This window comes from Moschus berezovskii, chromosome 16 (genome assembly GCF_049115385.1).
Source record: "Moschus berezovskii isolate FMDL1 chromosome 16, NW_MosBer_1.0, whole genome shotgun sequence".
Taxonomy (NCBI): Eukaryota; Metazoa; Chordata; class Mammalia; order Artiodactyla; family Moschidae; genus Moschus; species Moschus berezovskii.
The window spans coordinates 79462649-79481035 of NC_142475.1; the positions used below are offsets into that span (position 1 = coordinate 79462649).

At 42.8% G+C, this 18387-nt stretch overlaps 1 protein-coding gene across 4 annotated transcripts in view; it reads right to left on the reverse strand.

Moving 5' to 3' along the window:
* Positions 1 to 18387, reverse strand: part of SNTG1 (syntrophin gamma 1) — a 150228-nt gene that overhangs the window by 61265 nt on the left and 70576 nt on the right. For all 4 annotated transcript variants that reach the window (XM_088844621.1, XM_055432488.2, XM_088844619.1 and 1 more), the window contains exon 11: positions 11706 to 11744. In XM_088844621.1, coding sequence (XP_088700747.1) covers positions 11706 to 11744 — 39 coding nt within the window. The remainder of the gene's footprint in view (positions 1 to 11705; positions 11745 to 18387) is intronic.

The window sequence follows — 18387 nt, forward strand, 5'->3', positions numbered from 1 at the left end:
GGTCTACTGAAAGGATTAAGAACTTGACTCAGAGATCGCCTCAGCTAAACTGGAGGGTCTCTGGGAATCTGAAGGTGTTGTCTCCAGGCCTCTCAGCAGGGGGCTGAGAGACAGAGACCAGCTCAGAAAGATCTATGAACTTAGCTTTTGTCCCACAGAGTGAAGGAATACATCTGAAATCAATGAGAGTCCTAGAAATTGGTAAGAAAATTGTTTGAGCAGCAACTGGGACAGAGCAAATGCAGAATCAAAGGAGGCTTTGAGAATCCCTAAATGCTACTGGCAGGGACAGTCCATGAAACTGCTCAGGGACAGACACTACCTTTCATGGTGAAGGAAAGACTGACCTTTGTCCAGAGGTCAAGAGCCCAGGGCTGGAGTGGAGAGCTACAGTCCCTGGCAGTGTACTCCATGCTAGAAGCAAGGTGCAGTGGTTTTCCTTTGTGTCATTCTTCCTGATGAAACATCGTGTGCTCCACTCTCTCATCTCTCAAGTGAACCTCAAGTAAACCTCAAGTGAACCACACATAGCTTTAACTGTTCACCTGGTTTCTCCCTATTGTTGTTTAGTTGCTAAGTCAAACCTGACTCTTTCACAACCCCATGGACTGTAGCCCGCTAGGCTCCTCTGTCCATGGGATTCTCCAGGCAAGAATACTGGAGTGGGTTGTCATGCTGTCTTTCAGGGGATCTTTCCAACCCAGGGATGAAACCCACATCTCCTGCATTGGCAGGCAGGATCTTTACCACTGAGTCACCTGGGAAGCTTTCTCCCTGTAGTGGCTATAATTTTCCCCTCTGTAATGCTCAGTTCAGGAGCATTTCTGTAACCATTGTCAGAAAAAGATCAGAGCTGTCTGCTGTCCCAGGACAAATATTATAGGGGTCACAGCCAGAGAGCTGAGCAAGCCTCCCCACCTGAAGGGCAGCTGAAAACACCTGAGGATGCTCTGTTCACAAAGCAGTTATTTAATCTACTACCCATCCTCTGCTTAGCACTTCCCCTCAAATCACTCCTTATTAACAAGCAATTAACATATTCACTGCAGGTGTGCATGTACTTCTCTCAAATCTAATTAACCATCCTTCTACTACCAAAGGAGAAGGCAATGGCACCCCACTCCAGTACCCTTGCCTGGAAAATCCCATGGACAGAGGAGCCTGGTGGGCTGCTGTCCATGGGGTCGCTAAGAGTTGGAAACGACTGAGTGACTTCACTTTCACTTTTCACTTTCATGCATTGGAGAAGGAAATGGCAACCCACTCCAGTGTTCTTGCCTGGAGAACCCCAGAGACGGGGGAGCCTGGCAGGCTGCCATCTATGGGGTCACACAGAGTCGGACACGACTGAAGCAAATTAGCAGCAGCAGCTGCTACCAAAAAACATTTCTGTCACCAGCTCATCCTTGCTACAAAATGTGATGAACCACAAAAAGTCTGAGATTTTTGAAAGCTACTGAGCTATGAGATGGTTGGATGGCATCACTGATTCGATGGACATGAGTTTGAGCAAGCTCCAGGAGTTGGTGATAGACAGGGAGCCCTGGCGTGCTGCAGTTGATCGGGTCGCTAAGAGTCAGACATGACTGAGTGACTGAACTGAACTGAGTTACCCTCTCACAGGTTTATGGATGCCGGCGGAAGATTTTATATTCTTGGGTCAGTGACAGAGGACTTCATATTCACAGCACAGCCAACACTATGAGTATCAGCATTTTGTGACTGAGGTATATGCACACAACAGGCTGTGTCACATGGGGGTCCCTGAGGTTAGGGAACCCAGATCTTTTAAAAGGCAATAGGCACTTTTACTGACAAACCCAGATAGCTTATTACAAAGCAGAGACATTACATTGCCAACAAAAGTCTGTACAGCCAAAGTTATGGTTTTTCCCGTAGTCATGTATGGATGTGAGAGTTGGACCATAAAGAAGGTCGAGAGTCGAAAAATGATGCTTTCAAACTGTGATGCTGGAGAAGACTTTTGAGAGTTCCTTGGACTGCAAGGAGATCACACCAGTCAATCCTAAAGGAAATCAGTCGTGAATCCTCATTGGAAGGACTGATGCTGAAACTCCAATAGTTTGGCCACCTGATGTGAAGAACTGACTCATTGGAAAAGACCCTGATGCTGGGAAAGATAGCAGGTAGGGGGAGAAGGGGACAACAGAGGATGAGATGGCTGGATGGCATCAACCTACTCAATGGATATGAGTTTGAGCAAGATCCAGGAGATAGTGAAGGATAGGGAAGCCTGGCATGTTGCAGTTCATCGGGTCACAAAGAGTCAGACACAACTTAGAGAATGAACAAAGGCACACCTCTCCTGGGTTCTGCCTGGAGATATTGTCTCTACCTTCCGAGACTGCCAAAGGGAGAGTAAGAAATTCTCCCCTTGATTCTGAAGAGAAACACTGTCCCGATTTACTAAGTCTGCTTTCTATGTAAACACCCTTGAAGAAACAGTCTGAAACAAAATGCGTGCTCACAAGACAACGTGCAGAGATGCAACAGGTCCAAAGAGAAACACCTCCCATTGCACGGCTCCTGCCCTCTTTCCCTGGAACTGGAGGGTCCATTTCTGATACTCTTCAGAGGAAGTGTGACAAGGGCAGGTGTGTCTCCTCCACATGTCACTGGGTCCCACTGTTGCCTGACACAGCGGTTACTTGTCGTTTGAAGGTCACGTCTTTCTCACCTTCATTAGTATGAAATGATTCCTTCCCTGCCACTTGTCCAGCCACACACAGCTCCTGTTACCCTGGAAACCATCCTACTTTGATCCCTGTAGATGCAAAGCCCAGCACACGTGCCGCAGGCTGCCTGACTTTCTCCTCTCCTCTCAGACAACCGCCTACCTGCTGCACTCCACTGGGACCTTGTTTCTCATACTTGACTGTTCAAACCTGACCTCAGGCTTTGTGTTTATGGTTTTATCCTCTTTCTCACTGACGACTCTTCCCTCCCAGCTCTGGGCTCTCAGTCCTGCCAGCCTCTCTGATTTGGGTGGGCTTGGGTTCCTCCCACCTGGGGCCTCGGCTCAGCGGGGAGCTGCCACCCACCTCCTTGGGGGCCCGCGAGTGAACATAAACAGGATCTCCTCTGTTTGCCCTAAAACCATGACTTCTTGAATATGACAGTCTTCTTCATATTTTTAGCTTTGGGTTTGTATCTAGTTTACTGGCTTTATAATATTAGGCCCTGAGTTATTCATATTTTGCTCTTTCACTGATTATTTCATGATAGGCAGAGCACACCGAATACATTTTTCTTACTGAACTGAATAAAATATAAGATATGATATTTACCATTTTATAACATACTCCTCCATTTCCCAAGCCTACACCTATCTTTTGCAGCTAGTATATAACTATACATATAAACATAATTTAAAGGACAGTTTTGTGTTTTGAGCTGTTTTGTTCCTCAGTTAAGGGCATAGCCTATCCCGTGAAAATTAATGACTGGTGAAAAAAACTGCAGTGTTCCTAAACAGTGCAGTATTTCTTTTTGAAGTGAACTTGTTTTTAAAGTATTTTCTAAAAATTTATTTATTTATTTGGTTGTGCTAGATCTTTGTCGCTGTGCAGGTGTTTCTCTAGTTGCGGCAAACAAGGGCTACTCTTTAGTTGAGGTACGCGGGCTTCTCATTGCAGGGGCTTCTCTTCTTGAGGAGCTTGAGCTCTAGAGTATGGGTGCAGTAGTTGTGGTACATGGGCTTAGCGGCTCCACAGCATGTGGAACCTTCCCAAACCAGGGATGAAATCCGTGTCTTTTGCATTGGCAGGCAGATTCTTATCCACTGTGCCACCAAGGAAGTCCCTTAAAGTATTTCTTCATGACAGATCATTTGACAGATCAACCACATCATCTGGGTTATATTTTAAGGCTTTGATCAGCAGACAGGAGAGCTGGCTCACTGCCGACATCATCAAAACTACAGTAAGGGACTTCAGGCAGGTTCTGCAGTGCACGCACTACGGAGTTTAGAGTCAATCCATTAAACCCCAAATGGGATGAATGGCTCTCTTACGTGAACATTCTTGCTGTGCTTTTCTGTAGTGCTTAATCACTATATCTTCTTTCACATATCAGAGGAAAAGAATTATACATTTGGTCAATTAAATCACACTTAAAGAAGTGATAAAGGAAGAAAAATATAGCCACTGTCCTATCCAAATGTGTTTAAAAGCATAAACTTTTCACCAACAGGACTTGCCTTTACTTACCTTTACCCAATTTGCCCATTTGACATGTAATATCCCCCTTGCGTAGTGAGGGATAGGGAGGCCTGGCCTGCTACAATCCATGGGGATCATAAAGAGCTGGACAATGCTTAGAGACTGAACAGCAAGAGTAACATCATTAACAATGAGGACTCTGAATCTCAGAGCCAGAAGGTCTACTAATGAAACCTCTGCCGCTATCTTTTCACAGTGGTTTATAAGCTAATAGCTCTTACAAGAGTTAATTTATATGGGAATACTACTTTTAACAAAGTTTTAAACTCCAGCATATTTTATTGCCAAATATTATAAAATGAACTAAACAACAACACTCATTATCACCAGATCATGTGACTCTATGATTTGCTGTCAATATTTATAAATTGACTATATGAAGACTATCTGAAGAATGAAAAGAAATTTGCCTTTCAGTTGAAAAAGCCCTCGGTTTTGAAATCCAAGATAAAACAAAGACCAATCGTCAGTCCCATTAAAGGAATATTTTGTTTAAAAAGGACGCAGACACACATGCCAATATCTTCGATACAGCAGACACAGATGAATGAAAAAAATATGCATCATCTTATTAGATTACAAATTTTGAGCTAGCTGGTTTTAAGTGATGGAACCAAGACTAGACAACCAAGAGATCCGAGCAGATGGCGAGGGAACGTGAGGCCTTGATTTTGAGGCTACCCGATTGCTAGGAAGCAGGGGTTGGGGCTGGATCAGTTCAAATCCCACAACAATCACTGTTCTACCCAGATTCTGTTTTTCTTGAATAAATGCTCACTGGGTTCAGCATACGCTTGGTGAATTTCCATAGCTCTGAAAAATTTGATTCAGACTATTTTGCCAGTTCTTTGTTACTTTTATGGAGAAATAAGTGTTTGGAGGTCCTAACTCCTCTCTCTTCCCTAATGTTACTTCAAAACTCAATTTTTAATGTGTCCTTTAATTTCTCAGCACTCTCAGTACAACCAGAGACTACTAGTCACTTTTCCCTCTGTTGTTTCCAGAATTCTATTTATTCGTCTAAAACAATGTTTCCAAATTTATATAGCTAGTCAAAAATGAATAGCAGTTTATAAGATAAACTTATTGAGGTAATAATTTATTGTAAATGAGTATGTGCCGTGCTAAGTTGCTTCAGTCATGACTCAATTGCTGAGACCCTATAAACTGTAGCCTGCCAGGCTCCTCTGTCCATGGGGATTCTCCAGGCAAGAATACTGGAGTGGGTTGCCATGCCCTCCTCCAGATCTTTCCAATCCAGGGATCGAACCTATGTCTCTTACCTCTCCTGCATTGGCAGGTGGGTTCTTTACTACTATTACCACCACTTGGGGAGTATAGTTTAATGTGTTCAGACTATTATAATTTAATAACTCTCTTTTGCACAGCGCCTGATATAAAGGGAGTTCAGTATTAATATTTTCATGATTAATTAATTCTCAATAACCCTTCTCCTTAGGAATTATAGAAAATATTAATTGCAAAGTGCCATTTTATGGGAGTAATGTGATGTGTTTCAGGATGGAAGAGTTTTGGTTAATAAAGATTAAACATTAGAAATGCAACAAGTCATGACTCAGAGGGTTATGTGCACAAAGCGCTGCATGCAGGTCTGCTTGTCTACATGACCTGTAAGTGAGTGAACTAGCACAACACAGTTTCACATCCAACTGAATATCCCTGTGTAGTCTAGCAGCAAGATTCCCATTATCACTGTTATCACCATTATCACAGACACTGTGTATCCCTGTGTAGTCTCACAGCAGCACCCCCATTATCAATGTTATCACCATAATCTCATGCACTGAGTATCCCTGTGTAGTCTCACAGCAAGACCCCCATTATCACTGTTATCACCATTATCTCATGCACTGAGTATCCCTGTGTAGTCTCACAGCAGCACCCCCATTATCAATGTTATCACTGTTATCACCATTATCTCATGCACTGTGTATCCCTGTGTAGTCTAGCAGCAGGACCCCCATTATCACTGTTATCACCATTATCTCATGCACTGAGTATCCCTGTGTAATCTAGCAGCAGGACCCCCATCAGTTCAGTTCAGTTCAGTCACTCAGTCGTGACCAACTCTTTGTGACCCTATGAATCACAGCATGCCAGGCCTCCCTGTCCATCACCAACTCCCGGAGTTCACTCAAACTCATGTCCATCGAGTCGGTGATGCCATCCAGCCATCTCATTCTCTGTCATCGCCTTCTCCTCCCGCCCCCAATCCCTCCCAGCATCAGAGTCTTTTCCAGTGAGTCAACTCGTCGGACCCCCATAATAACATGCTTTTCAGGAAAAGTCATCAATTGCAACTGAATCTCACTCTCTGCACTTCACAAATGAACCTGATCTGAATTGTACTAATGACTATGCTCCAGACACAAAGAGGAAATGAGAACGTTGTTCTGAACAAAAGTGAACTGGGAGAGACTGTACTGACTCTACTGTAATTTCAAGTCTAGACAATAATTAAGATGAAGCCAAACCCCAATGGCCTTGGTATGATATTATTTCTAACTTATCTGGCTCTCAGATATTTTAATAATAAAAAATGGCTTTAGCTTTATTGAGGTATAATGACATGAAGAAAGTACACATATTTAAAGGATAAAATCTGATAAGTTTTGAAATACATATGAATCTACAAAACCATTACTACAATCAACATGATGACCTTATCACCTCCCAAAGCCCCCTCCTGCCCCTTTATAACCCCTCCCTGACCTGGGAGACCAGTCTGTCCTAAAGGAAATCAGTCCTGAATATTCATTGGAAGGACTGATGCTGAAGCTGAAACTCCAATACTTTGGCCACCTGATGCGAAGAGCCAACTCATTGGAAAAGACCCTGATGCTGGGAAAGATTGAGGGCGGAGAGAAGGAAATAACAGAGGATGAGATGGTTGGATGGCATCACTGATTCAATGGACATGAGTTTGAGTGAACTCCAGGAGTTGGTGATGGACAGGGAGGCCTGGCGTGCTGCAGGCCATGGATCATAAAGAGCTGGACATGACTGAGCAACTGAACTGAACTGAACTGGCCTGGGAGGGGCTAGCGGAGAGTAACACACAGTGTGGAAACACAATGAGAGAAGTCAATTGCTCAAATGTAAAAATAATAACATAAAGTTATTAGAAATCAGCAATGGATTGCTTTTCTCCTTTTATTAATCTTGAACAGATAAACTCTAAGTACAACATAAATCCTATAAGCCACTAACAAAGCTTGCTAATTTAGGCTACATAAAATACAATGGTTAAATTCCCTTCATGTATTGAGTACACAGTGCTTACAAATAAATAAGAACACAATAAGAAGAAAAGAGGAACATGTTCAAAAGGGTAGAGAAAGGTGAGGGAAAGGATATGCCAGTGTCATTTCAAGTTGCTCAGCCTCATGCACAGTATGAGAAATGCATCCTGAAAATGGCCAGTGCACACATTTCTCCAGGTATCCAAGTGGACTGAGATGATTCCGGTCCACATAAAGCAAAATAGAATGTAGGAAGAACAAGGACAGACCCAATACACATCTGTCTTCAAAACAGAAATGGAATGTCCTGGTGTGGGAACTGAAGAGGGGAAGAAAGTGAGGGAGGTCACAGGGGAAGGAACCCGGGCTGGGGCTGGGGGAGGCAGGAGCTTGTGCAGGAGGCTGGGGAGGAAACCCTCCCCATGGGAAGGAGGCTGGGCTGCTTCTCTTGCTCCCGGATGTAGGCACTCGACCAGATTCTCGGGCATCTTCTTGTGCATATGTCTGCTTCATCCTTTATTACGCCCTTTATTAAACGTAGAGGTTGACATCGTCCCTCTCCTTTGCTTGCCACTGGCGCCTCATCTGCTTTCTTGGAGAATCTTCCAGATCAGCACCAGGAGAGCCAGCTCACCCTCTGATGGTTGCTCACCACCCCACCGGTGGGACGTTCAGGTTGCAGATCTGGCTTTCTTCATCGGGCTCCAGCATTAGCGTGGTTCTCTAATCTCAAGTCTTATAGAAACTCCTAGCCATCAGCTCTCTTCGCAAGTGCGTCGTCTCCAGTCTTTCTGCAGAATTTTTCTTTTTGGAGCCTCTCATTCTAAACTTCAGCTCTTACATCATCTTTCGTATTTTCAGCCCTTTCTGTATAGGCTGTATTCTGAGGGTGCTCTCAGATATACTACTTCCAATTACATGTTTTATCTGTATTTTTATCTGTTCTGTTATTCAGTTGGCTAGTTGATTATAAGCTTAAACATACTCATGCTTTATTCATTTTTGAACTTCTGTCGAGTTGCTTTGCAAATCCACAATTTTTGATACCACTTCCTGTTCTCGCCTTACATTTTGTACCACCTTATTTAAAAAAAATAGATATTTAAAATAATCATGGATTGTTCCTTAATCTTCACAGTGTGCTTTCCCTTATGATGGTGTATTTGTTCAAATGGCTTATACTTCTGATACAAATATTCTTCTCTGAGATGATCTTACTGAGAGTCCGCTGTGCTCTGGAGCATGGGGGTGTCTCTGGAGACTCGGTCCACAGTGCTGGCCTTTGTTGGGTACAGTGATTTTCTCCAGTTCCAACCCCTTTGCATTTTGTTTTTATTTTAATTTCTCTGGTTGGGGTACCAGTACCACAGGGGCTGCACAAAGTCAAAACCAAACCCCACAGGAGGCAGAAGACTTTTGTTCTAATGTATTTCAGCTGATGTCTTTTTGGTTTTGTTTAAGACCCAGAGGATCATGGCTCTGAGGGGACTTGCATACTGTAACGTTATGTCTGAGTTATTTAATAAAAAGCATATATATAAACATATATACTTATATCGAATCTGAGCATCAGAGAATGCTACCTGAAAATTAAGTTTAAAGAAATTTGAGATGAAAGCAAGTAGTCCAAGGTAAGAGTTTGAGTGCTAAATTTGATGAGAAATGAGATTATATATGTTTCCATTTTTGTTCCTTGAAGTGGCTCAGATTTTAGGCAAAAGATGTACCCTGATCTCCTAATGCGCTGCTATTACACTACGTGGGTGAGTTCTTCCTATTAAGCATAGATATGAAGGTGGACTATAAAGTAATCCTATATCCCGAAAGACTTCATTTACAAGGTGGGAAGTACTGAGGGAAAAATCTATTAGCTGTAGCTTTCAGTTGTTAAAGTGTCTAGAATTGTGATTTCAAATTGTGATATGCTAAGAGATTTGAAATAAAATTTCACTATAATCATAATGTTGAAAGGTTAGCAGATAAACAGCCATGGATGCTTATCTGGGTTTATTATGTGAGTAGAATATTAAAGTTTTTGATTTCTTCTATATTCAAGGTTTTCCAGATTTTTACTAACTTTGCTCAGCATTATTCAAAACCTAAATATAAGCAGAGGTGGTAAGGAATGAGACAGGTCCCTGAAGGGAATGTGTAGGGAGTGTCCCACATGGTTGTCATCATTGTAAATAAAGCATAGCTGTGGGCTAGTCAGGGTTAGGAAACATCCCTAGTGATGAAATTACACTAATTATTGATACTTCACATGCTGAGGGTTGAAAGGACAAGAGAGGTGATAACATAAATATTAGAGTCACTTTTAAAGAAACACTTCATTTGTATTTTTGGCAAGAATTCCCCAAAAAAGCAAGTCTACATTTTTACACTTCTGATTATAAAGCAACCCTATCTCGTCCTGGGCATTGCAAACTTCCCTCACAGCTGAGGCTTCCAATTGAACAATTTATCCTTAATGCCTGGCTTTTCCCTCCTGTTCAGCCCTGTGAAGCTGTAAACTGTAAACTGTTTTCCCGGATGTGACCTGTGCACTCCAGCCTCAGAATCACACGTGGTGGATGGAGTGATGCCCCAGTGTCCCAGGCGTCACCCCAGAGCGAGTGATTCAGGGACTCTGGGCTGAGCCTGGTCTCTGCCCGTGAACAAGCCCCATGTGCCCCACTCACTGTGGTTGTGGGAGGCACAGACACCCCTCCAACCCTGTAACTGCCAAGAGCGTCACATGGATCAGAGGCAGGGGGCCCGAGGGAGGGGAACTGGTTCCCCCGGCCTCACCCCAAGCGAGACAGGTCAGGGCTGTAGGCACAGCAGGCTCTGCAGAGCTGCCCACCACCTGGCTCAGCCACATGGGCTCTGTGGGCGGCCTGGGCAAGGGGCACCCTGAACACTACACCTTACCCCAGAACATAAGTTCTCTGTTGCAGGGAACACACACATCTGACACACTGATGCAAACAGTGGCATATATTGAGAAATTTACCTTTGTTCTCATTTAACTTTCTAAACACACATGAGATGGCTGCCCTTACGCAGATGCTACTGATGTGGGACCCCAGGCTTAGACGAAAAGGAACTTGGTTTTAACATACTGAAAGTTATTTTAAAATTTTACCATGGAAGCTAACTAACGGCGGGCAAGCCATTTAGAAATCGATATCGTCGACGTCTAGATTGTGGTTAGTGGCTGTGGACTGAGGTTGCTGTGGGGAGTCGGTGGGGAGTTGCCACCGAGCCCCTGCCCCTGTCCACACACTGGATGGGGACAGCTCAGCAAGCCCAGGCGGTGAGCTTTCGCTTCCTTTTCTTATTCTATTAATAGCTAATGCTTATATTATGGTTGTGAAAGCAATAGAAGTTAAGTTTAGTGTAATAAAATTATAAGGGGAATCAGTTATTCTTATGATCAATAATTTTATCCTATTTTCAATTATTAATCTAATAAGTCAACTAAATTCTTAGCTTGATTATTCAGACATTAGTCTCATTCCATGCATTAATTTAGACTCATTTTAAATACTGTCAACCAATTTTGAAATTTCCTTTAACTTTTAGATTAATTCTACATAGGTCTCTCATTAAAACTACATGTAAACAGCTGTCCAAGTTCTTCAACACTGCATTCAAATAAATATATTTTGTCAAAACAGTTTTGACTTAATTCACTTAGATAAAAAGCTTTTCAAAGCTGTTTTTAATATGATTAGAAAAAGCAGATATATTACATATTATGAAAGAAATCTAATAAATTCATATTTTCCTGAAGTAGCAAATGCTACTAATTAATTAATTAATGCTGCTGCTGCTAAGTCACTTCAGTCATGTCCGACTCTGTGAGACCCCATAGATAGAAGCCCACCAGGCTCCCCTGTCTCTGGGATTCTCCAGGAAAGAACACTGGAGTGGGGTGCCATTTCCTTCTCCAATGCATGAAAGTAAAAAGCGAAAGTGAAGTCGCTCAGTTGTTTCTGACTCTTCGTGACCCCATGGACTGTAGCCTACCAGGCTACTCCATCCACAGGATTTCTCAGGCAAGAGTACTGGAGTGGGTTGCCATTGCCTTCTCCAAATTAATAATTGGTACCAATTATTTCCACATAAAACTAAAGGCAATTAAAATTATCATTTGTAACAGATAAAATGAAAGAAATACACAATTTGGCTTTGCATATGTGTTTCTCCATCTTACCTGCTGGTTTACAGGAAAGTTTCTGTTAATTTTTTTAATCTGCAAAATTAAACAAAGAAAAGTGAGATCAGCAAAGACAATCTAATACAAGAACCCCAGGTTTATGGGACTCTCTTCTTAGTGAGTAAACTAACAGTAAACTATATTGTTGACACACTAAAATCATTGCATATCAAGCACCAGTTAGGAAATTTTTTAAAATTATGACTGTCAAAAGTGTCCCAAATTTCATATACAAACATGGCAGAAATGCAAAATGTTTCAACTGAATCATATTCTCTTGATGAGAAATGAAAAGCCTCTGATCCCACACAATCTACCGACAACGTACAGCATAACTTTTTGTAACTTCTTTAATTATTTACTTTCACTCCACATTATATTTTATTTGTTTTAACATATAAGAGAACAGATGGGATGGAATATTCAGACACTAAAGGATATACTGTATATTATCAAGATAGTTTCAGTCAGGAGTACAAATAAAATAAGCATTTAAGACCATTTATTGAGTGAATTGGAGAAGGAAAAGGCAGCCCACTCCAGTATTCTCGCCTGGAGAATCCCATGGTCAGAGAAGCCTGGTGGGCGGGCTGCAGTCCATGGGGTCACAAGAATCGGACATGGCTTATTGACTACACTGCCACCACCACCGTTGAGTGAAATGTCATAAAACTTTAAAATAAATCTGCTCAGTTTCCTCTGTATCAAGTCATGTAAACAAACTTTAAAGACCAAATGAAAAATGATTATCAGATTTAGAAGGATGACCTTATAACACACAAAATCTTTGTTCAACAGAACTTATACTAACTAAAACCTTTTTCACTGGTTTTCTAGAGAAACTTAAATGATGCTCTCTGTATGCTATAATCTGACATCAGACTAAACGCAGACTGTTTTCACTTAGAAAATGTTCTGTTGAATTGCTTTGTTTTTCCTTGTTTTAGTGTTAGTTTACCTTTGTCTTACTGATAAATATGAATTAAGAGGAGATGTAAGGAGGCACAAACTTGGAGAAGTGACATGGCCCGTGGATGAGAACAGACTCACTGGTGGAGACATGTCATTTATAATATGAAAAAAAAAAAAGCTGACAATTTGAGAATATTTGTGTGATTCCTCAGGGTCATGTATAAGAAGCATATCTTTCTTGTTCTGCTCAGTTGTGTTCGACTCTTTGCGACCCCATGGGTTGTAGCCTGCCAGGCTCCTCTGTCCATGGGATTCTCCAGGCAAGAATACTGGAGTGGGTTGCCATTCCCTCCTCCAGGGGATCTTCCCAAACCAAGGATTGAATCCAGATCTCTTGCATTGCAGGCGGATTCTTTACCATCTGAGCCACCAGGGAAGCCCAAGAAAACTGGAGTGGGTAGCCTATCCCTTCTCCAGGGGATCTTCCCAACCCAGGAATCAAACTGGGGGTCTCCTGCATTGCAGGTGGATTCTTTACCAGCTGAGCTACCAGGGAAACACTTCGCTTTAATTGTGTCAAAGTATCTTCTGCTCTGACAGAGAGTCAACCAAGGAAAGTCTCTAGAAGTAAAGATGCTTTCAACCAAAGTCAGGATGGTTTGAAGATGGAGATGGAAGAGCAGATCCCTAAATGCATTTTACCAATCAATCAAAAACCTACACTGAACACTTTGTGGAACAATACTTGTTACCAGTTTTTAAGATTTTTACAAAATTCCACCAATATATTTTTAAATTTTTTAATTGGAGGATAATTGCATTACAAAGTGTTGTTTTCTGCTGTACAACATTGTGAATCCCCCATATGTATACATATAGGACCTCCCTGCCCCACTCCCATCCCAGCCCTCCAGGTCTTCACTGAGCCCTGGGTTGAGCTCCCTATGCTGTACAGCAGCTTCCCACTAGCTCCTTATTTTACATGTCTACTAACATTTTATGTCGACCATTGTCTCTGAGTGCATGCTATATAGTAATGTATTTTTAAGTTCTTTCAACATGTGATTTTAGTTCTATGAATGACATAAAATGTATGACTGAAATTAAATCAATGATACTTCTTTGCATAGTATTTACTTAAAACAACATTCAACAAATATTGTTTTTCAAAATCAAGTCTATGCCATCAAGTGTACTTAAAATCGGGTCTTCCAGATTTATTTAAAGGAGGTGTACTTACACTCTCCTTCTAAAAATGACAGTAACTTCAAGGTATTTGAATATGAAATGCATATAAATCAGTAGTCATCCTAAATTTCAAACTAGACAAATAAAACAAAATATATTTCATTAAAAAATAAAATTCATAATAATTAGCCTAATATGAAATCATGGGCTTCCCTGATGGCTCAGTGGTGAAGAATCTGCCTGCCAGTGCAGGAGATGGGGGTTCTACTCCCTAGGTCAGGAAGATCCCCTGGAAGAGGAAATGGCAACCCATTCCAGTATTCTTGCCTGGGAAATCCCATGGACAGAGGAGTCTGGCAGACTACAGTCCATGGAGTCAGAGTCAGACACAACTGAGCCACTGCTGCTGCTGCTGCTAATTTGCTTCAGTCGTGTCCGACTCTGTGCGACCCCATAGACGGCAGCCCACCAGGCTCCCCCGTCCCTGGGATTCTCCAGGCAAGAACACTGGAGTGCGTTGCCATTTCCTTCTCCAATGTGTGAAAGTGAAAAGTGAAAGTGAGGTCGCTAAGTCATGTCTGACTTGTAGCGACCCCATGGACTGCAGCCTACCAGGCTCCTCCATCCATGGGATTTTCTAGGCAAGAGTACTGGAGTGGCTTGCCATAGACTTCTCCGAACTGAGCCACTAAAGAGACAAATATGAAATCTACAGATCCATTTCTGAATGTGAAATTTCTTCTAAATTATTATGCTGTGGTATTATTCTAGGGTGACTGTTTTTAGGCCTCTAAGGGCCTGTGGAGAATAAATGGTTGAATGCACCCAGAGGTGTTTAATGTCAGGGGCTATTTCAATGCATCACAGAGTTACAATCATTGAAACAGGGTTTTATACTGCAAAATTAAATGTGACAATGAATTTTGATAGAAAAAAACTGAATATAAAATGCATATTACTGAATTAACGATAAAGATTGAATTAAATTTGAATAGAGAACAAAACTTTAAAAAGTGGTTAATTACTTGAAAAACAATGCCTCACCTGCCAACTCCCAAAACAGCCCATATTTAGCCTATGGATTTAGGGCAGGTTGGGGTGGCCTGAGGCATGCCTACCTTCCTATTGCTAGCAATGGAAGTAGAAAGATAAACCTAGCAGGAGCACTTTTTGTGAAGACTTTTGAGAGCCCCCTATACAAGTGTGGCTGTGTTTCTGGATGTGAGAGGCCCAGAGGCAGGAGCGGACCCTCCGCAGTCACTAGCAGGCTCAGGGGGGTGTTCACTAGATGCTCAGATGGGACCAGGTGGACTGAGGGAGAAACAGAGCTTCTGCTTTCTCCTGCAATAACCTGGGCAGCACTTGTGATGGGTAGGGCTTCAGACGCAACACAGGTCTCTACCTCAATATGTGTGCTGAAGTCTGGATCTGAAAACCCATGAACACAGACAAGGGTTTTGTAAATCTGTGCTGAGGGAGAAGCTGAGAGAAGTCATTATCCCTGCATAGACATGCCCCCAGGCCTGCTTGTCGAGGGTTGCATCTTTGGGGCAGAAGGAATAGAAACACAGAGAACTGCATGGAAACTCCAAGCCAGCCTTCACTGGGCTGGATTAAGACATCAATCATAGTTTACAAGACCAAAGATTGTTCATATTCTTAGATTCTTCTCCTAGACGCCTATGGTGGTTTGGTGGTTTCGTTGGTTAGTCATATCCAACTCTTGAGACCCCATGGACTATAGCCCACCAGGACCCTCTGTCCATGGGATTCTCCAGCAAGAATACTGGGGATCCTTCCCCAGGGGATCTTCCTGACCCAAGGATTGAACCTGAGTGTCCTGCATTGGCAGGTGGATTCTTTCACTGCTGAGCCACCAGGGAAGCCCCATAGACTCCTATATTAAGGTATAATTAGTGAATTAGCAATGTTTCACTGACTAATATGCCAGAAATTCATAGGGCACTATTACGTTAATGATGCCTTTTAAATGATGTGCATTTCAAATAATACTCTATTCATTAATTTTAATTAAACAAATAGCAAAATACCTATTAGTCCATTATATGTAGGTGATTGCAGAATATAATTACTGTCATAGGAAAATGCTCAGGATTATGTGTTAATTGAACAAACGTTAATACCATCTACACAAGAAGATGGTCATTTTCTTTTATATGTGTAAATGAAACACACAGTGTCCTGGCCGTGGGCTGGGTTGCAGGCACTGGGCACCTGGGTTTCAGGCATGCGGGGGTGTTTGATTGGCCTGCGTTGGTCACAGGTGAAGAGGGCAGGTTCTATCATGTGGAGTCATTAGGCTTCCTACGGGGGGGACACACAGTGTTTATAGTTAGAGCCGAGGCCTGCGGCCACCTCTGCTCCCTCAAGCTTGGCTTCTGGGAGACATTCATCAAGCAATAGCAAACTGAAAGTGATTGCTGTATGATTTCTGCTGGCCCTTCGTCTGCACTGAGCTCACTGTGTACCTCCTCTTCCACATGATGCCTGGTGCTGAGAGTGGGAACATCTCCCCCTTCCCCCCAGGACTGATCAGAGCCCTCAGTGAATCTCTGGAAACAGGCAGTCCCCAGCAGACAAGGGTCACGGGTGAAGGGAGGGGCCTGGTGCAGGGAGCAAGCATCGGCTGATGAATGGTCCATGTGTCTGGGCTGCTCAGGCTTCTTGTAACACGCTGTCCACGGCTCACCAGGTGTGACCTCCCCTTTCAGGGCCTAAGTGCTCACTGGGTGTCCAGTGATTCATCTAGTGAGCAGGTTTTCTGCCGGCCGGTGTCCTCTGCCCCTTGATGTGCACTGGACAGTGTGTGTCCCCACACTCCTGTGGGGTCTCCAACAGCTCTGGGCCCAGGAGGGTCAGCTCCTGAAGGTCAACCTCAGCAGGGTGGGAGAAGGGTGGGTGTGTCGGGGCAAGCCCCTGGACACTCCCTGGGGGCTTTGAGGTCCCTGGAACATGGGAGACTGGGGAGCTTGGGCTGGAAGAAAGGAGAAAGACTGAGGCCCAAAGGGAAGAAACTAAGGCCAGGCAGGCAGAGTCCAGCTGGCTAGGGGACAGCTCCTTGGAAACTGCCCAGGAAAACTGCCCGTTTGCTTATGACTGCAATTGTCAGTTAACATCAAACCAAAGAGTCTGCATTGTGCAAGGAAATTCAGTTCAGTTCAGTTCAGTCGCTCAATTTGTTGGAACTTCCCTGGTGTTTCAGTGGTTGGGACTTTGCCTTCTATCACACGGGTTGTGGCTTCAATCCCTGGTTGGGGAGCTAAGATCCCACATGCCTTTTGGCCAAAAAAACAGAACATAAACCAGAAGCAATATCATAACAAATTCAATGAAGACTTAACAAATGGTTCACATCAAAAAATCTTTAAATAATAAAAAAAAATTGTTTAAAAACATTTTTTGGTGAGTAGCTTTCTACCAGATAAAGTAGGTTAGTTATTTTATTGAAATACCCCAAACACAACTTGCCGAAATAAACTCTGATCATGTAAAAAGCACAGTATGATTAAGAAAATACAGTCATGGTATAATGCTAGACTTCCTCTTGCTCTTATCCTGACTTGACTTACTGTCCCTGCCCTGTCTGATCCCACTCTCCATGGCCCACATAGAGTTGATGCCTGCACGACTGAAGTTCGTATTTGATGTGTGAGAAGAAACAATGGTGAAAACGAGGCACTGCACAAAAGTGCATCCAAGGACTCGGGAACGTCAGCTGCTATAGAAGGAAGAAAACGTCTCCCTCGGTGACACCACGCCTGTCAGAATCTCACTCTGTAAACTCTGATCACAGCTTCAGGCCTTTCTGGTAAATCTCCTTTCTGTTAGGCTTTATTTTGTTATGACTTTCAATTCACCTACGAGCTTTGTTGAGTCTTTCTAAGGCAGCAGACACAATAGAAGTTTTTCCTTCAGTTCTTTACAAACAACAGTATTATGGAAAAAAATTCTCTTTTCAGCTTGCAAGTGTTTGCCATCTAAAATAGCAGAACTCTATGGATTAAACATGACTCCCAAATGACCTCTTTTTTGGCTCCTGCAGGTAAATGGGTATAATATAGGAAGATGGCTGAAATACAGCCTGCAGGAACTCAAATGACTGAAGAGGTGTGTGTGTGTGTGTATGTGTGTGTGTGCGTGTGTGTGTGTGTATGTGTGTGTATGTATGTGTATATGTGTTAATCCTGAAGGACTGTGATCATTCCACAAAAATCACAAGGCTGCTGGTTGTACATGCATTTTTTTAGAATTAATATGTTTTAAGTATTAAACAATGTAGTAGATAGTTATCTGACTCAAAAGCCATTTACAGTCTTCTCTTCTTGGTCATCCCACCATAAACAGTACAAAAGGTAGAAACCAGCCACTCATCCCCAGAATTGTCATGGGGCTGTCAGGAGGAAGAGAAGTGAGCATTATTAGTCTAGTAAAGAGTTTCTGGAACTGCAATACTTTGGCCACCTCATGCGACGAGTTGACTCACTGGAAAAGACTCTGATGCTGGGAAAGGTTGGGGGCGGGAGGAGAAGGGGACGACGGAGAATGAGATGGCTGGATG